This window comes from Harmonia axyridis, chromosome 1, assembly GCF_914767665.1.
Source record: "Harmonia axyridis chromosome 1, icHarAxyr1.1, whole genome shotgun sequence".
Lineage (NCBI taxonomy): Eukaryota > Metazoa > Arthropoda > Insecta > Coleoptera > Coccinellidae > Harmonia > Harmonia axyridis.
Genome location: NC_059501.1, coordinates 80,579,869 through 80,604,162, shown reverse-complemented (window position 1 = coordinate 80,604,162; position 24,294 = coordinate 80,579,869). Strand labels below are relative to the sequence as shown.

Genomic DNA, 24,294 nt, shown 5'->3' with positions numbered 1-24,294 from the left:
TCATTTTTTATGTAATCTTCAAATATTGAGAGTAAAATTCCCGCAACTGATTTAATTCAATTATGAAAACATAAAATGAAACATAACATAACGTAAGTCACAAGCTTTTCAGCACCTATGTCCTATACCTATATATACTATTCTGTGGAAATATTGAATTATCCTATATTGTAATATGTCAAGCCACAGGTTCAATAAATATTCCTATTATTATTTATTTTTCAATTCTAGGTACATACATTTCTATGGTTTTATTGTCAATATTTTAAACTTAACTGGAGTATTATAGAGTTTATTTATGTAATATTCTGAATAAACTCTGTTATTATTATTATTGATTCAGAGAACAACCGCATGAGATTTTGTCGATAATTCAAAGTATTTTCATGGACTTTGATGTTTGTACATCTAGACTTTTTTCTGAATTGAAAAATTGGAAGCGTTTTTATAATTTGCAATACAGTGCAACATTTCAAGGTAGATTCAAGTGACGACAAATAAATACAAAAAGTTTAATTTGCATGGTCTCGTGAGAATTATTTCACATAATGAAATAAAAACCAGTCGATTCACCAAACGGAATTTGCATATCATTGGTGGAAATCCCAATTCCAGAATCATGAAAAATTTCGAGAATGTTTTCAGTTTCATTACGATGTTATCAAATCACGGAAGGCTGTGGATCAATATTATCACACTGAAAAATGAGCTATTAGTAGTTATATTTATTCCATTATGAATTTCGATATGGAAATCTCTGAAAAAAATTGTGTTTCCTCAACCGGGTGATTTTTTTTATTTGGATCATTCAAAAATTTCGAGAAGGAAATATCTTGCAGAAAAATATTTCTAATAAAAAGTTAATGGTATTTGGTTTCCAACATTCTGTTTATATTTTCTATAGTTTTGACAGCTAAATCAAATTTTACAGAAAAAGATTCAGGTAAGTTTAAAGTACAATATTTGACAAATAATTTTCAGGGGCATCCATTGAACGATTAGATATGCTTTTACTTTCGGAATATAAGATATTTTCAATTTTCCATAATTAGGGAATTCTATACCTAATCTTCTTGCTGCAAGAATTTATCACATAGGTAATTATAAATTTTTGTACACGAACGTCCTTACAGTTCATTACTTGAAAGTTTTCGACAATGCTTATCGTGAAATTCGTTAAGTGCCCTATTTCCCTGAATTATCTTAAAAGGCTATAAATTACCAACCACGAGAAAATTTTGAAACACTTGTAGTTACTGAAAAACCTTTGAACAATGAGATACAGCATATTGTTCTTTTTGGTGATGTCTTCACTCTCTTTCTGCATGGTAGGTAGAATTAAATTCATACAATAATTCGATTATTTTATCATATCATTGAAGATGAAGAAATTTTCGTATGAAAACATTATTAATAATTATTAACATCATAAACGTACAACATCCTACATAAAACTTAAGTTACTCATAATATATTAGTTACCATAATTTTAATACGTTTGTTACGAAAGACTAATATGTTGGATACTAAATAATATTAGAATAATTTTGGCGCCTGAAGCAAAGAATTTCTCTACGCCCCTGATGAGAAAGCATCAATGACAACATGACCTCCCTCATAACCCTGCTCCGATGATTGTTTTTCGTCTTTGTAGAATACATAATGATTTTATTCCTCTTCCAATGAGGATAATAGGGGATTAGGATTACATTGATTGGCTATCAAGTGATTTTTATTATTCATCTGGCTCAGTAAAGGTGGTTTGGAGATTTTTATTGCAGGGAATAAACGCAGCGGAGCCTTATGTTATTTTTAAGAATCAAGAATAATGATGATGATATAAAAAGGCGGCCAGCAAACTGAGCCGAATTGTAACCCCTCAAACAGATGCGCCTGAAACGGTCGCATTACTGTTTCATTCCTTATGCTGACCCTGATTTTCATGAACGACGATTTCCTCCCACCAAATTCTTGTAGATCTACTATTTCTCCCCCAGGATTAACAAAAAAATTTACCGAGGATCTTCTAACCCAGTATACATATTAGGATTTTCAAGTGAGAGATACTCGGCTACTTTTTGAGGTATGTTAAAGGAGAAATGAATGCCGCTGTATTGTACTGTACATTTCCTTTGTCTATATAATACAAAAAAAATCTTCGGTGAGTAACATGGACTGATCTGATATGATAATAAAGCGTATTTTTTTGAATAAAAGCACAGAATAGACTTCGCTGTCAGATACCACAGCGAGAATCTGTTTCTTGTGGGTTTTTAATCGGCAATAGTAGGCATAGCAATCAGCTCGTTCTTTGAAACGTTGAATTGGCAGGCTCCTCCAATTCCAATTAAAAAAGCCACTTTCATCAATAAAAACTTCTCGTCTGGAACACACAATTCACAAATTTGTCATCTTGTAAACACTTTTGAATTTTTTGGTCTATATTCTACGTTTTACTTCTTGATGAAACGTATTTAGGCGAAGTATTTTTTGATTTCCTCTCTTTAATTCAGTTCTGAATTCGCTCGTTTTTCGTCATAACGATGAAGCAGAATATTTTCAAACAGTTTTGTTTGTAATTTGTTTCTCCAATCATAAAACTGACGATATTATTTTTCATTATGTGTTTAAGATTTTTCCGGGAGCAAGTTCAACCTTATGGTATTGAATACAGCTAATAAATCGTCAGGAATCTCAAAATATTGCATGATTTTAAATTTTAATGATGATTTTTTAATGCCAAAATGGAATTATATAGAACCTTGTTGCTATCAATTCTACATTGCCATGATACGAGAAATCTTTGAATGTACCTTGATTAATAGCAATTTAACACATCGAATATTGTAAATCGCGTAATGATCCTGTTATAGGGACAGTTATCAATCAATTTTTTATTTTTCCAGGCTGACCCAAAAGCAGATTGGCAAAAAAAAAGGCAAAAAGTCCAAGATACATGTCAGAAAAACTCTAAAATTGATCCAAAAATCGTAGAAGACATCAAAACCAATGGCCAATTTCACGACCCAGACAAAAAAGTCAAGGATTTCTTTTACTGTTTGGAAGTTTATCACGAATTCATCGACCTGCAGGGAAATTTACAATTGGAGACGGTAAAGAAACACCTAAAGGCGGTTGGTGTGTCTGATGAGAAGATAAACGAAGTAACCAAGAGATGTGCGATCAAAGACAAAGTTAAGGATACTTCGTTAATGGCCGTTGCTTATTTTCAGTGCTATGCTAGGCACTTACCTAGAGATGTATTAGTTATTTGAATTGGATAAATATATGCCAAAGTTCATTTTTTTCTAGTTTGGTTTCCATAATTTTGCGAATAGAAGAGGTATTCGAATTATTCAGAGTCTGGAAAAGTTACTCAAATAATAATAAGCTTTTTCAATAATAAGAACTGAATGTAGAAAAACAGGTGTTTTATGTTTGAATTATTTTTCTTGTATTAAATGCTCACTCTCTGGGAGTAAATTTAAAACTCAAAATATGCTTTTCTAGTAATCTCATTCTTCGCTTTGCAACTAACTTTTTTTTTAAGGAAATTTACTTTTTTGACTTAGATTCTAAAATCTTTTTCCTACAACTGCTATGAAAAGTAGCGAATTCTGCATAGCTTAGTCAATTGAAAAACTATGTATTGCTCATACTGTGGGAAATATTATTCCCCACGGCACTTTGCCCACACCTCGCTTGGTAGACCAATGAAATTGGGGTTTTGGGTCGTTTCTATGGAAACGCAATAAATTAGCACATACTGTCAACGAAGGCCATTTTGATTTAAATCAAGTCCATTACTTGAATTATTGAAATTTGTGCAGTTGTAGAAAAAGTATAGTGTGCAACATGTGGAGAAAGTCCTTTTCTCGCTCGTGTGTTTGCGGCACTCGCCTTTCAGGCTCGTGCCACAAACTTCCACACTCGCGAGAAAAGTTGGACTTTCCCCACTTGTTGCACAATATACTATTTTTTTATATAGGTAATGTAAATTAAAGCTCGAAAACAACTAATAACAAACGTTCGTTGAATATATTATTAGATAAAAATATGAAACGCCTTTTATCTTTTTTTACGTTTGTATAATTAACAGGCCAATTGAAAAGTCCGTATTCTACCATAGTTAAACACATTTTTTCGGAAAAATGCCATTTCATTATTCAAAATAGTTGCCTTCGAGGACAATAACGTGATTTTGGCGATTTTCTAACTTTTCGATACCATGTTTGTATTACCTACGATTTGTCTTTAGCTTCAAAATAGGCCTCGGTTTCAGCGATTACTTCTTCGTTGGTGCTGAATTTCTTTTCAGTGAGCATTTTTTCGAGATCTGAGAACAAGAAACAAAGAAAAACTCGCTGGGGGCCTGATCTGGCGAATACGGTGGATGCAGAAGCAAATCGAAGCCCAATTCATGCAATTTTGCCATTGTTTTCATTGACTTGTGATACGGCGCATTGTCTTGATGAAACATCATATTTTTTTCTTCAAATAGTGCCGTGTTTTAACGATTTCATCCTTTAAACCATCCAAAAATGCTATAAAATAATCGCTGTTGATGGTCTGGCCCTTTTGTAGGTAATGAATGAATATTATACCTTTATGGTCATTCAAAATTATTTTGTGAACTTTTTTGATTTTGTCGTCGGTGACAAATTTTTTTAGGCGTCCACTGCATTAGCCGTCTTCGGTGCTCATTTCACCACGTTTAAACTTAGCATACCACTCAAAGATGGTTGATTTTCTTGGTGTAGAGCCCGGAAACTCTTCATCAAGCTAAGATTTTGCTGCAACTGTATTTTTTTTCTTTAAAAAGCAATATTTTATCAGCACTCGAAATTCTTTTTTTTCCATCTTTCTTCAAATAACAAAAGTAGCTACAATCACAACGGTATATCTCTCAAAATAATGGTCGGACTGTTATCAAATTTTGACACGTATCGTTTGAAGGTTGGTATTAACTAAAAATCATATGGATTTAATACTAACACCGTCATCTTTGTATCAGACCGGGGAATTTTCAATTCAAAACTGCACGATTACACAATGTATCCCCAGATTGTTAGTATCATATTTTCGATAGTAAAAACATAGAAAGAATAAAACTTGTTTCAATCAAGATCAACTAACAAGGGCTGAAACAGTTAAATATTATCACAATAAGAATAAACTGTTAGTACTTAATTAGTAAAATTTAAACACTGAGAAATGAAAACAAAGTTTCAGAGGATTTTTTGCCGTAGCTAGTTCAGAAAATTGGGAAATCATTTTGAAAATTATCCATTGAACGCTATAGATAAGATCTTTTGGACAATTAGATATTTTCCATTATATATAGTTGAGGAATTCTTTAATCTTTATGTTCCTAGAATCATATAGGTAATTATTTAATTTTGTGTACAAACGTGAATTATTAAAAAATTGTTGTTTATGCTTATCGTAAATTTTGTTAAGTACCATATTTTCCTGAATTATGTTCCGAACTATAAATTACCAACCACGAAAACAAAAATTCAAACACTTGTAGTTACTGAAAAACCTTGGTAAGATGAGATACAGCCTATTGATCTTTTCGGTGATTTCATCACTTTCTTTCTCTTTGGTGAGTAGTATTACTCGTATATTTAGAAAATCATTCAATTAGGAATTAAATTTTCTTTTTTATATTTCCAGGCTTGTCCAAAAGAAGATTGGCAAAAACAAAAGCAAGATGCGCAAGAAAAATGTCAGAAAACCGTTAAAATTGATCCAAAGATCGTAGAAGATATCAAAACCAATGGAGTAGATAAACCAGACGAAACAGTGAAGGAATTCATACTCTGTTTAGCATTTAATAATGGTTTCATTGACAAGGACGGAAATTTACAAATGGACACGATAAACAAACACCTCAAGGAGCAAGGTGTGTCTGAGGAGAAGATAGACGAAGCAAACGAGAAATGTGATATCAAGAACAAAGATGATACTCCGTTATTGCCTGTTGCTTATTATCAGTGCTATGGTAAATACTTACCTAGAGATGTATTAGTCATTTGATTTGGATTAATATATGGCAAAGTTCATTTTTCTGTTAGTTCAATCAACAATTTTTTGCGAAGAGCAATTGAGTTTAATCTGATTGTGAAAAAATGCAAATATTTTCGTTATCAACAATAAACTGATTATTATTATTATCTTTATTAGTTTGTATGGAAAAGAAACTTCAATAACTAAAGGGTGTTTTTTTAGAGCTATAGAACTTCAAATTGCAATAAAACAACGATGGATTATTCGATTGTCCTGAATTTCATTTATCCGCAAGATAATCTTGTGGCATTACATTTCAAATATGATTTCTGGCATATGACCGCCACAGCTGGCTCGGATGTAGTCCAATCTGGACGTCAAATTTTCGATGACTTTTTTCAACATTTGTGACCGTATATCGGCAATAACACGGCGAATGTTGTCTTCCAAATGGTCAAGGGTTTGTGGCTTATCCGCATAGACCAATGACTTTACATAACCCCACAGAAAGTAGTCTAGCGGTGTTAAATCACAAGGTCCAAAATTCACAGGTCCAAAACGTGGAATTAGACGGTCACCAAACGTGTCTTTCAATAAATCGTGTTTATTGGTTGAATCGATCAACTGTAATTCTATTAAATTGGGATAATGAAACACCGGATTTCTTAACTACTATAATGAATTTGGCTGTACAAATTATATGTTTGCAAGGTAACAGCTACTAGCGTACTGGGGGTTCTATGATACCCCAATTTTCTGGGGATGTTAATCGTCGCCTTGGATTCTGCATACCAAAGCGCCATCCAGGTCCCTGATTGGTCCACGTCCTCATTCCTTTGTTCCTACGATGTGACTTCAGGATGACCATATGTGGCTCCTGGCGCCAAGGAAGTTCCAGTTCTATTTTTAGCCCTCGCTGATACCTGCGGGGGTTGGCTTTTCGACCCAAATGCGTCCTTGTGAATATTCAACTGTCCGTAAAGTTTGTGTGAAATTCACTTGACGCAACATACCGCCCCCCTTGAAAGCTCTGCCTTTCAACAACGTCCGAAACTGCAGGCAGAGTACCCTAACACTCAAAAAAATGTCAATTTTCGACCGGTAAAACACAAAGTCACGATACCGGTCATTTAAATAATCCTTTAGCAGTTCTCACTGACACGACACGCACTATACTGTCCTTACAATGGTGCGTTTCGGTGATTCCAGCTAAGTCCCAATTTTGAGGAGGTGTGTTGTCCTCCTTCAATGATACTATTGTCCCTGGTTGCTGGTTCCCAAACTCGATCATCACCTGAAGAGACTTCTTGATTCGATTTGTAGTCTCGAATCGTAGATCTTCTTGCAGTGTTGATACACGAAAATGACCTGATGTGAGTACATTCAGGTCCAAAGGATCATAGAATATAGGTTTTTAAAGGTCGAGAGTTTAAACACTCCTCTACCTGTACACTGACTGTCTGAAACTCATCATAAGTTATCCTCTCATTGCCTAAAATTTCCTTGATATAACATTTGGTTGAATTTACTGCCGCTTCCCACAGACCGCCAATGTGCGGTGCTCGTGGTATTATAAAATGCCAATGTGTCATATGACTTGAAAAATACTCCGAAAATTTAGCCTGACCTTTGTACGATTTCAGAAAATCATCTAATTTCAGGAGTTCCCGCTTTGATCCAATGAAATTCGTCCCGTTATCCGAATAAATATTTTGAATCAAACTTCTAATTGCAATAAATCGCCTAAAACCATTCATAAATGATTCCCTGCTCAAGTTCGGAGGTGGTTCCAAATGAACTGCCTTTGTCGAAATGTAATCAAATGAATATAAATATGAATTCATGTCTTTTTGCTCTGGTTGATCGCCCATAATGTAATACGAGCTTAAAGATTTATTGCAAAAACTAGTTGGAAATGTATGTCTCTGTCTCTTTCTGACCGTACCGTGTCCTGATAACACCCTATATTTAATTAGTTTCAATGAAAGAGGAGATTGCGCTCCCATATGCATATTCCCGTTATGCTCATTCTTGGAGTTAAGTTTTGTTAAATGCTTAACCGAATGACCGAATTCCTCAGGTTCACAAATTTGTTGAATTCGCTTTTCTAAAACAACATTAGTTGAAAAATTGCAAACCACTTTATTCGTCCTTGAATTCCCCCCTTTTCCATTTATTTGCCCTGCTATGATCCATCCCAACCTAGTTTTTTGTAAGGTTGGTTTCCCCCTACCAAAATTTATCTGACCCGCACAGATTAAATTCCAAAATACAGAGCCACCCAATATCCCATCGATTTTATCAGGTTCTGCAAAAGACTCATCTGCCAAGTTGATATTTTTCGGAATGTTGATTCGACTTGTATCGATTTTTTTTGTTGGAATATTTTCTGAAATTGTTTCTATGACTAGAAATGTAGAATTGAATTTAAAGTTCTTGAACCTTGAATGAACCGACATGTTAACCGAATATCTAATCTGAGACGTTACGTTTCCAATACCAACAACTGGTATATTCACCCGATTCCGTGACAGGTTTAGTTTTTCAGCGAATTCTCTCGTTACAAAATTCGACTGGCTTCCTGAATCTAAAAGGATCCTACCCCGATGTAGATTTCCGTCCGAACCCGCAAAGTAAATAATTGCCGTTGACAATAGAACGTCTGATTCATGTCTGACCGTGAAATTGTGTACCGATTCTTCCTTAACGACCTTCGGAACGCTTTGACCATCTGTATTTTTAAGACCCTGAATTGAGGGATGCCTTACCCTCACACGTGAATAATTGTGAGATGTACCCCCTGAAGTTTCTATTGCCGGAATATCTTCACTTTGTTTTGATACTTGTGGTCGAGTAATTGCATGCAACAATGTGTTGTGCTTATTTCCGCAGTGCCTGCAACCGCCGCGTTTGCAGTCTTGCGCCCTATGTCCCTGTTGGAGACAGTTCCAACAAGAATTTGACCGTCTTACTTCATTTCTCCTATCATCGATTGATAGTCCCAAGAATTTTTTACAAATAAATAGAGAATGGTTTTCCTTACATATTGTACATGACTTGAAAGATGACATGAACGCCTTCGATGTTCTTTCAAACCTTGATTTATCGCTTTGTACTCCTGTTCTATTTGACTCTATTGTTTCAAGAAGAACGCACCTTTCCTCTAAAAATTGTAAAAAATCTTCCATGCTCGCGAATTTATTTACTTTACCCGATTTTTGCCATTCCCTTCTTGTGACAGGATCTAATTTGGCCTCGAGAGTAAAAATCAGTAAAGTATCCCAATGATCTACCGGCTGACCCAATGACCTAAGAGCCCTCAAATCCCTTCTAATTTCGTCTAAAAATTTCCTGATTTGACCATATGATTCCTTAATTATGGGCGGAAAATGATAGAGAGTTTCTATGTGATTTAACGCGATCATCTTTTTGTTCTCGAATCTGGTCTTAAGCAATGACCAGGCCTCATTATAGTTTTCAGACGAAACTTCTAAAGACCGAATGACTTCCGCCGCATCGCCTTTAAGAGCATTCTTTAGATAATAGAATTTTTGTATGTCCGTTAAACCCTTGTTTGTATGAATCAACGCATTAAAACTATCATAGAATTCTAACCAGTTTTTGTAAGAACCTTGAAACTCTGGAATTTGCATTGTGGGCAATATGACATTTCTTTCCGCAATTGAATTTTCACTTGAGCAAAGTGAACCCTTCATGAATTGCGAGATCTTTGTATCCGCGAGAGCAATTGATTCAAAATACGCATCCTGAAACTCGATTCTTTCTTGTTCCTGCAAGTCAGGATGATTGATATCGAGTTCTTCAATTTGTATTTGCAAATTTTCGAACTCGTTCCACAACTCTTTGCATTTTTCTAACCGTGCCGGGATTTGGCCTGCCTTTTCTGACTCGATATTCTTCAAAAAGGCTTCAAATCGAGTTAATTGAGCTTTAACTACACCTCTGCGTTTAATTAAAACATTCAATTCCGACATTTTGTGAGAAATAATGAGAGTCTCATTTATTTAATAATTTCAACCAGTCAATGCACTGATAAATCGTACCAATGTGAATGAGGAAGGAAAGGAAAATGTACTCACAATCCGTCCTTTTTCTGTACCTTGAATGATTATAGCTAGCTACCAATCTGCTGCTGGGTAGCCAGTAATCCAATGTGTCCGTTTGTATTGTCCCCCAGGTGGAACTCCTACAAATGCCTTGAAATCGCCTTTATTGTAAGTTTTTTGTTGCTGTGTCGTCCCCCTAGTGGAACTCCAAAAAACTTCCTTGATTATGCTTGATTGTGTTGCTGTGTTCTCCCCAAATGGAACACCAAAATGCCTTGAATACGCTGAACTCTGCTACCGTTTGCACTTGTACACCTTAGCGTTGTTTCCCGATTTTACAACACTACCCGTCGAAATCTTTCGCAATGTTCACTATCCGGCTCGAAGGACCAATGTTTATTGGTTGAATCGATCAACTGTAATTCTATTAAATTGGGATAATGAAACACCGGATTTCTTAACTACTATAATGAATTTGGCTGTACAAATTATATGTTTGCAAGGTAACAGCTACTAGCGTACTGGGGGTTCTATGATACCCCAATTTTCTGGGGATGTTAATCGTCGCCTTGGATTCTGCATACCAAAGCGCCATCCAGGTCCCTGATTGGTCCACGTCCTCATTCCTTTGTTCCTACGATGTGACTTCAGGATGACCATATGTGGCTCCTGGCGCCAAGGAAGTTCCAGTTCTATTTTTAGCCCTCGCTGATACCTGCGGGGGTTGGCTTTTCGACCCAAATGCGTCCTTGTGAATATTCAACTGTCCGTAAAGTTTGTGTGAAATTCACTTGACGCAACAAATCGATTGTGGCACAAGCTGTGTGACATGTTGCGCCGTCTTGTTCAATTCAGGAATGAAAAAGTTAGTAATCATGGCTCTATACCGATCACCATTGACTGTAACGTTCTGGTTATCATCATTTTTGAAAAAGTACGGACCAATGGTTCCACCAGCCCATAGAGCGCACCAAACAGTCAGTTTTTCTGGATGTAACGGTGTTTCGACATATACTTGAGGATTATCTTCACTCCAAATAAAGCAGTTTTGTTTGTTGACGTAGCCATTCAACCAGAAGTGCGCTTCATCGCTAAATAAAATAAAATGGACGTAGTGCGCGATACGTATTCCACACAGAACTATTATTTTCGAAATAAAATTGCACTATTTGCAAGCGTTGTTCAGGCGTCAGTCTATTTACAATGAATTGTCAAACCAAACTGAAAATAAATCACTTGACAGCTGTTAAATCGGTCGCCATCTCGAACAGTAATGCCAACCTAAAGTTATATACCTCGAAAAAAAAACACCCGTTATAAGCTCTTGATTCATAAGAACTGAACTGAAAATAAGTGGTGTTTAGAATTTCAATTCTTCTTTTATTATGAAAATTTTGTTAGAACGATAAATGAATTGGATGTCAAGGTAACGATATCATAGGTTATGAGATTTTAATCGAATATCGACATTCATTTGAAAAAATAGTTGAGTTATGATTATGTTGATTGTGACTTCAAAAATATATATATATATATATATATATATATATCTCGTACTAATAGCTCATTACATTAAAGCTTTCGACGGGCTCAATAGATGATTGTACATATAAGGTTTGTGTAAAATATTAAAAATCAGTCATATTTCTCATTGAAAACAGAGATTTCAAAAATTGAGCAATTTTGGGCATGCATACTTATACAGATATTTTTTTTCGTTTATTTTTTGAATTTATAAAGCAAATATTCGCTGGGGCAAATATTTACGATAACAGTCATAATAATAACTAATTTTCAGGAGAGGATCATCTGATTGTTTAGTGCAGGATTGTGCTGCATTGTCGATAGCATCCTCTGCTACTCCCAAGTTAAGGAATTGTGTTTTGAGGAAATCGTAATTTATATTCTCTTCATTATCAACAAATCGACCGGTTGTGACTATACAATGTATAAATTTCAGTAATGTAAGATCCGATCTATCCAGTACGGGCTGATAAATCTTTTGAAATGATGAATTGGTGATTCCAGTCTCTTTCCTGCATTCTGACTTTAGATTTTGTAAAAGATCTACCCAATTGTCATAATTGTTTCCCTGAACCTGAAATCATTTATGAAACAAAATTAATACTTAGATCTAGCAGACATCAATAAAAATTATTTTCTGAGATGGATACATCTTAACGTTCATATACTTATATAAGTAAGAATATAAGTAGTGGCCAGCGATAGACAATACTTCAAATGATAAATGTATAACTAGTTTTTTACAATAAAGCTTCAAATTTCGGAAAAAAAATGTGAAAGCAAAGTTGTACGTCTATGTATTTAAATGTTTTCATTTGATGTGTCTGAGTCATAATGATTTATATAAGTATAGTATCTCAGTTAATAAAACTCTTCGTGAGGGCAAAAACTTAGTGGAATAATTATTTAAACTCAAATAAATACTCACCATGAAACAGGTCCACACCAATATAGTCACAAGAAACACTAAAATGATCCTCATTATGTAATGGAGTTTTAGCCTTCTTCTGGCTATTTCTTCAGAAGTGGATCAAAGAAAAATGCTTTATAGCAGCCGCAATTAAGTGGGGATGTTGAACAATTGAATTATTCTCATTTCGAAAACCAATAAATCATAAGAATATGTACATGATTCTTTCATCACCAATTTGAAGGAGACAAAAAAATTCCTTAATTAAAAAGAAACTCAGGAGGCGATTTTTATCTATATCTTTATGGTTTTATGCGCTCGTGTAATAAAGAGTTCGTTTGCATGTTTTTGTGCAGAATATCTGGTTTCGTCGGTTTTTGATTTGATACTCCCCATAAAAGATAGTTTATCTTATCGTTCGAATGGAAAAATTAAAAGAGCAAAAAAAGTTTCTTGTTCGGGAGAATACAGGTGTATTCGAAATTAGTCAGTTTTCAGCGAATAGTGAGAGTTGTAAAAGGTAAATGATGCGAAAATTATATTTCGTATTATATTTATTCAAACACCAAAAACCCTGTTTGGTAAGTATTTACGGAAACATTCATAATAAAGAACTATTTGTAGTTGAACATCTTCCGATGTTTTTTTGCAGATTCCGAATGATTTGGTAATTATATCTTCTCTCACTCCTAAAATATGTAAATGTTCCATCATCATGTCTGTATTGATCTTCCCTTCGTCATCAATAAAACCACCATTCTTAGCAATGCAATGTATATATCTAAACAATGTCATGTCTGATCTATCGATCATTTCAGTTTCTTTCGCATTACTCAGACTTGCATCTTTTATTCCTGTCTCTTTCTTACACTCAGCCTTCAGAGTGGGTACCAAATCATCCCATTCATCGGCATTGTAGCCCTGTAAATTTTTTCATGAAATGAATGGAAAACTGATAAATGGTAGGATAATATTTAAGATAACAAACAATTTTTAACCACACTCTTGGACGACAGAAACTAGAGGTTCGGCAAGCTGGTTTGCTAATAATCGAAATCTGGACACTCTGTAGATACTGTAGGTACCGAAATATGTATTGGTGCTGTGGTTATTACTGAGCGGAAAATTTGTCAGATGAGGATGACAACTGAGATAATGAATCTGCATGAAACCAGTGGTAAGTACTGAGCTGAAGATTGGTCAGATGAGTATAGCAAATGAGATACTAAAATCTGTATTGGTCCAGTGGTTAGTAATGATCTGAAGAATTTTCAGATGAGTATGGTAACTGAGATACTGAAATCTGTATTGGTCTAGCGGTAAGTACTGAGCTGAAGTCCATGTCCATGTCCATCAATGTCCATCAATTTGCTGTTGGGTGAAAAATTCAGAGTGTTGTATCTGAAGGGATGACAGAACACAGTAACATAGCCTGCATAGAGCAGTACTGGTTCTTCAAGCTGATACAAGCTACTTAGAGGATTAACAGTGGCCTTGGAAACCAGGGTAAAAAATATTCAACAAAAAACTCTAGATCTCTAAGTATTTGAATTCAAAATGATTCTTACCTTTGAGCTAGTCCACATTGATAGAGCCACTAAAGTCATAAAAGCAATCCTCATTATGTGAGTTGATTATAGCGTGTGTATAACTGAATGCGCCTTCATTTGATTAACATTAAACCTTTTATATTCGCCAAAAATTAAGTGGGATAATCTGAAGATTTTATCATCATCTTCTTGAATACGAAGTCGAAGTTTTTTCGCATAAATAATAATTTCTTCCGGATTCAATTGACGGTAACAAACTTAATTTCAAATACTAAAAGAAACCATGAACTCTGCAGGAAATATATAATTAGGTTTATGTTATTCAAGTGAAGAGTTGCTCAAATGTTGAATATGTTATATTGTTCATTGTAATTTTTTTTTGTTATAATTTGTAATCTCTTCCTTGCAAATTGCAACACATTGATGGTGAGTTTCAAAAGACTTTCATTTGCTCGATCAAATCATTTATATGTTCAATTTCATTCCATTTTTGACACAAGGTCGATCAAAGTTTTATAAAACTCGTTGTATCCCACCAAAAACAGTAATATTTCCAGCTCTAGTGAAGCAGTGAATCATTTTCAGTAAGTCTATAATATTAGTTGGGGCAGTATTGCCCTGAGTTTGAAATTTCGAGGAAAAGAAAAGGTTTTTTTCGTTAGCATTTTCAATTGAAAAATATAATAAATTTCACTGTATGGCTTATCATATCGTCTTCGCAAAATTTGTCAACACAATCGAAAAGATGTTCGAAAAAAAAATAACCATAGAACTGTGCGCGTCATGAGTAATATAGAATTCACTATATTCGTAGCGATTCATGTTTGAAATTTCATGATTATGTGTTGCCAAGTTTCCGAGAGATAATATTATCGCAGTTTGATTGCTCGATTTTGAATTTGCTATTTTAATTTCGATCTTCAGAGGTTATCCGTCAGATTTTACCGAAATTTCGTATGTAGGTAAAGTTTTTTCCGATAGGAATGCCACAAATCAAAATAGTTCTAATTTCACTACTGCATATTATTTTTTGACATTTCTTACACGATTTGTGTTCGGTAGGTTATGCCATGTAATATTAGAAACATATATGCTTCAACAATGTTCATGAATATTACGAATAGTGAGTTGATTAACTGTATAAGATCGACCATGTCGAGTGTTACAATGAGCCTTCTATACAGATATTATAGATTATTTTCTTTTATTCTCTTTATTATGTTGAAATTCCATGAAATATTTCCTTAAATATCGTTCAGAGATTTTTGCATAGAAAAATGTTGGTTTGCAGAACAGTTTTCTGTATCACAAGACACAAGAGTTACGACTGCCAACATATAATAAAAAATATTATGATGAAATATAACCATGAATTCTGTGTGAATCTGAGATATTTCCGCACTATTTTGTTTTCCAAGGTATGGCAGAATTAGAGAAACATTTATTGCTTAACTATATAATAATAATAATAATAATAATAATATATGATAAAAAGAAGGTCCTAAAAGCGAACCTTGGTGCAGCCCAGAAGTTCTTTAAAATGTTGAAGATCGGATACCATTTATCGTTAGAAATTGAGACCTACTATTTGTCTCTTAACCTCAGCTCCCGAAGCAATACTCATTTTATTAAAAGCCATCTTAAATTCTTTTTAGATGACATTGACTTCTGTTTGTTGGTTTATAGAATATGAAAAGAATTTAATAGAGTGTTTTCTAGGTTCCTCTCTTCGAAGAAAACCTCAGTTATAATTATTATTTTTCAGTTTACGGGATATTGATGAGGTATTAGTGGACCAATGATTCTAAGATAGGCCTATAATTTTTTACTAATTGCCTAATTTTCAAACTTATCGATTGGACCTTCTTTATGCACTGGAGTGATTGATGACATCTTCCACTGCTTCGGAAATGTTCTAAAGCTGAAAAAACAATCTGAATTGCGGGGCCAGGACAATTTTTCGAAAAAATTTGGGAATTCCATCTTATGTCTCGATTTCAATCATTGTGTTAGTGAGTGAGTTAATCAGCTCTGAAGAAACCCATATTTAATTAGCACTTTTGCTTGTTGGAACTTAACTAGACGCAGTGTCCTGCATTCGAATTAAAAGCTGTTTATAATGGAAACTTTTCGATGTTTTCGTAACAATAATGGGATTTTTTATGATATAATTAAGGCAATTTTTCTCCATGCAGATTCGTTCCACTTAAGCACTGGAATAAATTGTTTACTTCTGCTTTTCGATAATCATTTATAGTCTATATTTAATATTGGAAGGATTGAAACGAAAATTACATAGGTCAATCATTGATTTATTCAATTATTTTTCATTTTTAAAGGTAAATATCTATGGAAACATTCATAAAACAGAGCTACTTGGATTTGGATATCAGTTTCAGTTTTCTTACTGCAAACTTGGAAAGATTTAGTGAGATCATCATCACTCACTCCAAAGTTTTGCAAATGCATTTTCATGGTGTCTCTATTGAGGTTTGTTTCGTCATCAACAAAACCAGCAGTTTTGGAAACGCAGTATACAAACTTCAACAATAATTTGTCCGATTTGTCAATCGATTCATCTTCTTTCGTCTTTAGAACTTTTGAATATTCTACTCCAGTCTCTTTCTGGCATTCTGCCTCCAGGTTCCTCATAAAATCCTTCCATTCATCAGAAGTGTATGCCTAAAAATTTTTAGTGGAAATGAATAAATACTTCATAATTAAACTTTTTAGGAGTCGAGTTATTTTACCACCGAGAAATCTTTGAAGATGCCTATCGCAGTTGGCTAGAAGCCTGACATTATCTAATTCTGTTGAAAAATCTGGACGTGAAATGCTTTAGTAGTAGACAGGGAGAAATACTGAGAAAAAACACTTCGAAAACCTACTTTGGTAGAGGGTTCCTTTCTATGAAGTACAATTACGAAATTTTTCAGATGCGATTTTTTTCCTAGTGAATTTCAGTTGGTAGCAAAACACCATATCCAAATTTTTCGAGATGGCATTGTATAGAAAAGGAGAGTCTTTTTCATGAAAAGAATATTGAAGCTAATTATAGCAGAAGGCTTCAAATCAATCTAATTTATCGATTTGAAGTAAACTGTTGCCAGTAAAAAAGCCTTAAATTTAAGCAACCCTATAATGGACGTTATATATTGACATCAAGTGAAAATCACTGTAAAACAAAATAAAAATCGAGTTTCAAAAGATAGAGGAAGTTGAAGGAATATTATTGAAAATTACACTGAAATTTTGAAGTGCAATTTTAAAATTTTCAGAGATGAAAATGAAGCCTGTGTATAATAGGAGTGGAGGTTATACCTATGCTTTCAACTTTACCGAGAAATAAAACACAACAAATCGGATCTAAAGTCTAAACATGAACACTTCTTTTTCATCAATAGTTGATGTTTTCCTCCACCACCTAACTAAAGACATGATTCCAAACATACAAAATCAGATATAAAGTATATCCGTCAAGACTTTTGAAATTATTGCTTTGCAAGTTAATAGGTTGGTCCACAAAGGTAATAGTGATTTAAAACTAACAAATACTCAGAGTCTATATGAAGAACTCATGCATTTAAATGGTCGGTTTTTTGAGTGGTGATGACCCCGTACTCCTAAGCCGAAGATCGTTAGTTCAAGCCCTGAGCTGGGATTAAAATTTTCTTTTCACAAAGAGCAGTCCAACCTATGGGTAAAAAATCACAGAAATGTGTCTGAAAGGCTGACAGGACACAGTAAAATAGTCAGCACTGAACATGAAAGGTAATGAATTAACAAACTTCGACTTCGATAGAGATTTGAACTTCAACTTATCCTCACCTTTGAACCGGTCCACACTGATGCGACTAATAAAATCACTAGAACAATTTTCATTATGGGAGTGAGTTCCAGCCTTTTTGCAACTGAATGCATAATCGTTGGATGAGCAGCGTTATATATTCAGCAGAATGTAGTGGTACAAAATATTGAATCAACATATTTTCGCGTATGTTTGTAGGTAGTTGGTAATTATTCATGTAATTTTTTTATTTTCGTTATTTTCCTTCATGTAGAAAACAAGAAGTTACCTTCAATTCACAAAAAAGGAGCAATTATTGTAATTGGAGTCATGTTATTCTAATGAACAGCAGGTTGAAATGCATAATATGGGATATGTCATCTTGATATTGAATATGCAATATCTTAAGTTTCAGTTATTCTGTTGTACAACAGAATATAATGTTGAAACTAAATATTATTTTCACCTATATTCAGTTCTATCTCTGAAAGCGCAATTGGTGGCTAAATTTGTGTTCAAGAGCTCCTCATACTATCGGGGGTTTTTCCCACATGTAAATATTAAGGAGTAAATTTAATTCTGTCATGGCTCTATGCACTGAACGTTTAATTAACGTCAATGATGAGATAATTATGGTAACGACATGCAGAAATACGTCTGTCATGCATGTGTAACTAATTAATCGATTCGAATTTGATCTGTGTATCAGTTTATTTGATATGAGAACAAAGTTGCTAAGTTTGTGTTGTCGAGTTATTGTGTCTAGTGATGAAGGAGAGTCGAAAGTAAAGTGTATATAGTTAGTTTCGTTTTCTTTTTCATTTTCATCTGAGTCAATTTTGTAGAAAAAATTCTGTTCCTAACTCATGTGGAAAGTGCCTTTTCCGCACTCGACAGCTTGCAGTGTCTTTTCCTCACTCAACTGTTATATACTGCAGTCTCTTGCGAAACGTGTCACTCTCCGCACTTATAAGGAAATAGTTATTTTCCTAACAAGTGCGGAAAGAGATACTTTTCCGCAATAGACTGCAGTATATAACAGTTGAGTGAGGAAGACTGCACACTGCAAGCTGTCGAGTGCGGAAAAGGCACTTTTCACATGATTTAGGAACAGTATTTTTCCTACTAGCGTAAATGAAACACTTTCACGGAAAGTTTTCGTTTTGATACCGACTGACGTTATAAGAATAGTATATTGTGCAATAAGTGGGAAAAGTCCAATTCTTCTCGCGAATGTGGAAGTTTGTGGCACGAGCCTGAAAGGCGAGTGCTGCAAACACACGAGCGAGAAAAGGACTTTCTCCACATGTTGCACTATACTTTTCCTACAACTGCACAAATTTCAATTTTTCAAGTAATGGACTTGATCAAAATGGCCTTTGTGGACAGTTTGTCCTAATTTATTGCGTTTCCATAGAAACGACTCAAAAGCCCAATTTCATTGGTCTACCGAGTGAGGTGTGGGCGAAGTGCCGTGAGAAATAATATTTCCCGCAGTATGAGCAATACATAGTTTTGAAATGAATTAAGCTATGAAGAATACGCTACTTTTCATTGCAGTTGTAGGAAAATTATATTTTTCGGCAACCATCCGGGAAGTGCTCACTTCCCGGACGCTTTTTCTCTGAGAAAGTAGCATTTCCCGGCCTAGTCCGGAAAGTACGTACTTCCCGGACTAGGCCGGAAAAGAATCATAGAATCCATAGAACCGAAATAACTACTGACAGTTCATATTATTATTAATATGAAATTAGTTGTCAAAAATTTGCATGTTTTTTGTTCGCAATCGCAATAAAATATGGAAAGCAGCAGCGATAGTGTTATTTTACATGGTTGCCGAAAAAATATTGTACGCAACACGCCCGAAAATGGTTTTTTTGGACTCACAGACTTCCAGGACGAGCGTAAGCGAGTGTCTATTCGTCCAAAAAAACCCTATTTTCCGGACTTGTTACGTAAATTACTATTTTCGGCAACCGTCCGGAAAGTGCTCACTTCCCGGACGCTTTTTCTCTGAGAAAGTAGCATTTCCCAGCCTAGTCCGGAAAGTACGTACTTCCCGGACTAGGCCGGAAAAGAAACATTGTGAATATAAAATCTTGGTAGGTATATTTTTAATGAATGCAGTTGATCATTACCATAGCAACCGAGTTAACGGCTGACAGTTCATATGAAATTAGTTGTCAAAAATTTGCATGTTTTTTTATCGCAATCGCAATAAAATATGGAAAGCAGCAGCGATAGTGTTATTCTACACGGTTGCCGAAAAAATATTGTACGCAACACGCCCGAAAATAATTTTTTTGGACTCACAGACTTTTGTCTATTCGTCCAAAGAAAACCTATTTTCCGGACATGTTACGTAAATTACTATTTTGTGCACTCAGCCGCATAGAGAAAAGTTTGAATTTTATGATTGGCTCATAGAAACATGCCAAAATTTTATGATTGATGCGACTCTTCAATATTTGCGTGCGGAAAAAACCCTTGCCTATTCACTTTCCGCATGCATCTGCGTGCGGAAAGTGCAGCTTTTTTCGGCACGAATTTGGAAAAGCACTGCTTTCCAAACGTCAATGCTTGTGGAACTTTCGAAACGCTAGCAGGAAAATAACTATTATCTAAAAGCGGGCGCTTTCAACCGTTCTTTGTACGCATCTCAAGTCGCAAAGAGTCACTTTCCCACACGGTCAGTGGAAAAGCCTGCATTCTGCACACATTTGCCTGTGGAAAAAATAGCAGGAATTTTTCTCGCATGCAAATAATAGAGAGTTAATTGAATTCTCCCATGTCTCTACGAACCCAATGACTTATTGACCCCAATGACGAGATAACTAACTAATAGTTAATAACTATAGTAAAGAGGTGCTAATTTTACTAATCTTTACAAGAAACATCAATCAAACATTTGAGTTCCAATTCATTTCATGAGCTTGCAGAAAATATTTTGTTCTTAACTCTTGCGAAAGGTTTTTTCCTGTTTTGACTCCTTGACCGATTTCCTCTTCGTGTCATTCAGGAAACGGCAGCCTCGTACGGAAAGGTACCACTTTCTGCACTCGTGAGGAAAATAACTATTTTCCTTTCATACGTCGCTTTTCAAATATTTAAGATAACCAATCAAAATATGATATTTTTGTGGCTATAATTTTTCATGAAACTATCTAACGCAATTTCGCATCGATTCAAATACTATCAACGCCAAGACTTTCGATTACTGGCAGAAAATCGAAACAAATGGAAACATAATCAATAATATATGAGAATGAAACCAATCTTTCGAGAAATAAGTTCCAGCTGATTGCAACAGGCAAACTACCGAGTTCCAGATTTATCGAACATATAAAATTGATAAGAAAACATAAATATTCCAATCTTTGGTTGCATCGGCGTGGAAATTGCTCTTGTCACAATGAAATGTGCAGTAGGCTTTTCCATACTGGTTTTAGTGAGCATATTGGTAGGTACGTTTTCATAATTATTTCATCATTTGAAACTTTATTATTAATATGAAATATTCTCACACTAATTCATCGTTATACATCATTATATTTCTTGATAATTAGTAAAACAAGTAAAACTAGATTCCATTATGAATAAGAACTTCACAAGTCACTCCATATTTTAACGAAAGTGTTCAACTTGTTCAATCGATCATCCCCTTTTCAATCCATAGTTTCTAGGTGAAAAAACTGTATGACAGCATCTGTCAGCAGTTTCTTCGAGTTTATTCGCGGCAAAACTTGACAACTGTTGTCACCGAATATTACAATGCCTTTGATAAATCTGTGGTCTCATGAAATAGTCTGGTCGAATACCAATTGGGCAACTAATTCTTCTGTGAAAAAAATCGAAAAACACAATGCAAATTAATATTTTGTCAAAAAAAGGAATTCGTGTGGCCACCTGCACTCATGCTTCTTGTTGAAATATTTCTTGACAACAGGTTTCTTTAATTTTTCTGAAAAATTAGATGTCCTTATGATATTACTTGAGAAAAAATCTAAACACAAAAACAAATTAGGGATATGCAAAATTATCATTTTATTCATGTGGAATTATCAATCGATTCGAAACGTATGATTCGTATTCGATTCGCATAATGTGAATGCAGCTTGATGTTTTGAAGGTCTCAACTTTTGAATAGCAGAATTTACGGGTTACAAACCAATAAATTATAATTCTTTATTTCTCTTACAGGTCCCATGTCAATCTTTGCTCGAAATCCTGGAATATCTCGAAAATCAGGAGAAATGCCAAATTCCAGAACTGGTTTTACCGAGAAACGTGAAATTCACGAACAATTTCATATTTCAAAGAAGATTTTTATGTACGATGGTCCAACATGGCTTAATGACTGTGAAAGGCGACTTCAAACTAGACTCTATAAAACAAAATCTATATTTGGGTCAGTCAAATGAAGCTGAGGTGCTAATAAAAAAATGTACTCATAAGTACAAAACCCCAGAAGAGACTGCTTTCTTCGCGTTGTGTTGTTTCTACAGGCATAATATGTTGAAGAAACACAACAAAAAGCAGTGAATGACGTCTAAGATACAGTCGAAGAAACAACTAGTCCTACCATAACATCTAAAGCTCTGTACATTTCAAAGGAGGTTCCATTTCAATTTGATTTCACATCGTTTCATATCAATTGAGAAATCGATCATCCATGACTAATGAAAATAATTGCTTTAACATACAATAATTCAAAATTTAGGAATTGATAGTTTTTCCACCCTTCTCAAGAAAATCTTATCTCAATGCTCATTCATCATTCAATTCGAGAAATTTCTTTTAGTGCTATTAAATGTTAAGTTCATTGGCGCATTTATGTTACATTTGGCATCCTTTTATGGATTGGATATTTTTATTGATTTATGTTCGAAGATGCGACGAGTATTTTAATTCGATATTATGAATTTCTCAACTCAACTGTTTTTTATATGCATGAAAAATTATTTAATTAATTGTAATATTCATTCGTGTATTGAAGTTTACGCCAACTCATAGGTATCTATATAAAATACATTTCTTTCAATATGATGTTATTTTCAATTATGCAGCCTTATGAGTTACGTTTTTGCAGTATATTATATTTTAATGCAATCTTGTGGAATATGGATGATATTACATTTGATAATTTTTAATTATATCAATTGCCTGAATTGTACATCTGCGTGCTCTCAAAAGAGTTATAGGTAATTAAACTTCCAGCACCATTCATTCACACACATTTATGTTTGAAAAATACGTTTTCCTTATTCTCACGTGTCGAATATTTAACGGAGCTAAAAAACCCACTTCAGGAGATGCAGTTTCAAGATGAGCACATTAGATGGCGTTTAGTTGCAATTATAACTCGGAAATTCACTAGTGCTATCTTTATCAAAAGACTTTTCTGAAATTTGAGTTATCATTGCTGCTTGACATTGATGATGGACTATCAAGTCCGAAATAATACATTGAATATGTTATTGATTGAAATGATAATGTTATCCGGTGATATTCGAACTCATTTCTGAGAGTGATAAGCTTTAATTATTTATGTACAAATAGTAGACAATGTATATTATGACCCCTTCTAATATTTATGTCTGATATTACCCTACCTTATTCGGTTCCAATGTGGACATCGTTATTATTAAATTGAATCGCTGAATGGAAATGTGTCCACCATAAAATCCTATCAAAAGTCAGTTCTGTTTCATCGAAAACAATTAAGGCATATCGCTTTCTATTATATCGATCTTTTATAACTCCCATATCATTACAAACTGGAAAGTTTTTCGTTGACCTTGAATATGTTTAGGTTACATATTTGGATCAATTCCATTTCACTATTGGCTTCAATGAAATCGAATAGAATAATGAACAAAATTGGCGCTAAAAGTAAGAGGCTCAAGTTAAAAACTTACTTTTTCAGGAACGATGAAAATAAGTTTCACTGTGCTCTTTCTGTAACAAAGAAGAAACATTGAATAAGTGAAAAACTAATGACATTTTTGGATATCTTATTATTATATGAATTTTCAATTCACTAACAACTATTGAATTTCCAAGCGTTTTGATCAATATTTTACGAATTATTCAGAATATATCATCAAATAACGATTTAACGATTATCCAATACCAATTTCATTCTATGAATAACTCAACATCTTAATATGGATCTTTCAGCAGGATGGTAAAGAATACCTTGGTCGAAAACTTTAGTTTTCATTCCAAATTTCTACACACAAAATTCATATTCATTAAATATTTCAACATGTTCAACAAATTTGAAATTTGCAATTTATGTTTCAATGCAAAGCTGAAGAGTCCCGATTGTATTACTATCTTAGGTGACGGTTGATTAGGTTTTCACTATTAACAGATGAACAGAAGGGTCCCCAAAATATAAATGGATGAACTATATGCACCTCAGTTTTATTCAATCGCTTA

The 24,294-nt window shown here is 34.3% G+C and overlaps 5 protein-coding genes across 6 annotated transcripts in view; 3 read left to right on the top strand and 2 right to left on the bottom strand.

Moving 5' to 3' along the window:
• The window catches only part of LOC123671082 (calbindin-32), a 151,009-nt gene that overhangs the window by 83,804 nt on the left and 42,911 nt on the right, over positions 1-24,294 (bottom strand). For both annotated transcript variants that reach the window (XM_045604746.1, XM_045604747.1), the window contains exon 2: positions 23,769-23,808. The gene's annotated coding sequence lies outside the window, so the exon portion shown is untranslated. The remainder of the gene's footprint in view (positions 1-23,768; positions 23,809-24,294) is intronic.
• Positions 1,173-3,304, top strand: LOC123671084. The gene is made up of 2 exons (XM_045604749.1): positions 1,173-1,328; positions 2,907-3,304. The coding sequence occupies exons 1-2, from the start codon at positions 1,275-1,277 to the stop codon at positions 3,273-3,275; spliced, it is 423 nt and encodes a 140-aa protein (XP_045460705.1). The 5' UTR covers positions 1,173-1,274; the 3' UTR covers positions 3,276-3,304.
• Positions 5,448-6,179, top strand: LOC123671085. The gene is made up of 2 exons (XM_045604750.1): positions 5,448-5,608; positions 5,680-6,179. Exons 1-2 carry the CDS (start codon positions 5,555-5,557, stop codon positions 6,040-6,042), a joined length of 417 nt encoding a protein of 138 aa, XP_045460706.1. The 5' UTR covers positions 5,448-5,554; the 3' UTR covers positions 6,043-6,179.
• Positions 16,355-18,044, bottom strand: LOC123671083. Its single transcript, XM_045604748.1, has 2 exons — positions 17,892-18,044; positions 16,355-16,745 (listed from the first exon to the last, which is right to left on the bottom strand). The coding sequence occupies exons 1-2, from the start codon at positions 17,982-17,984 to the stop codon at positions 16,380-16,382; spliced, it is 459 nt and encodes a 152-aa protein (XP_045460704.1). The 5' UTR covers positions 17,985-18,044; the 3' UTR covers positions 16,355-16,379.
• LOC123671089 lies at positions 21,140-22,445 on the top strand. Its single transcript, XM_045604756.1, has 2 exons — positions 21,140-21,310; positions 22,051-22,445. Exons 1-2 carry the CDS (start codon positions 21,263-21,265, stop codon positions 22,390-22,392), a joined length of 390 nt encoding a protein of 129 aa, XP_045460712.1. The 5' UTR covers positions 21,140-21,262; the 3' UTR covers positions 22,393-22,445.

Bases quoted from the DNA above. Each gene is read 5' to 3' on its own strand.
- LOC123671084 (XM_045604749.1), top strand. From the start codon at position 1,275: ATGAGATACAGCATATTGTTCTTTTTGGTGATGTCTTCACTCTCTTTC. The intron at 1,329-2,906 runs GTAGGTAGAATT...TTATTTTTCCAG, and splicing joins CTTCACTCTCTTTCTGCATG to GCTGACCCAAAAGCAGATTG.
- LOC123671085 (XM_045604750.1), top strand. From the start codon at position 5,555: ATGAGATACAGCCTATTGATCTTTTCGGTGATTTCATCACTTTCTTTC. The intron at 5,609-5,679 runs GTGAGTAGTATT...TTATATTTCCAG, and splicing joins CATCACTTTCTTTCTCTTTG to GCTTGTCCAAAAGAAGATTG.
- LOC123671083 (XM_045604748.1), bottom strand. From the start codon at position 17,984: ATGCATTCAGTTGCAAAAAGGCTGGAACTCACTCCCATAATGAAAATT. The intron at 16,746-17,891 runs GTGAGGATAAGT...AAAAATTTTTAG, and splicing joins CAGTGTGGACCGGTTCAAAG to GCATACACTTCTGATGAATG.
- LOC123671089 (XM_045604756.1), top strand. From the start codon at position 21,263: ATGAAATGTGCAGTAGGCTTTTCCATACTGGTTTTAGTGAGCATATTG. The intron at 21,311-22,050 runs GTAGGTACGTTT...TTTCTCTTACAG, and splicing joins TGGTTTTAGTGAGCATATTG to GTCCCATGTCAATCTTTGCT.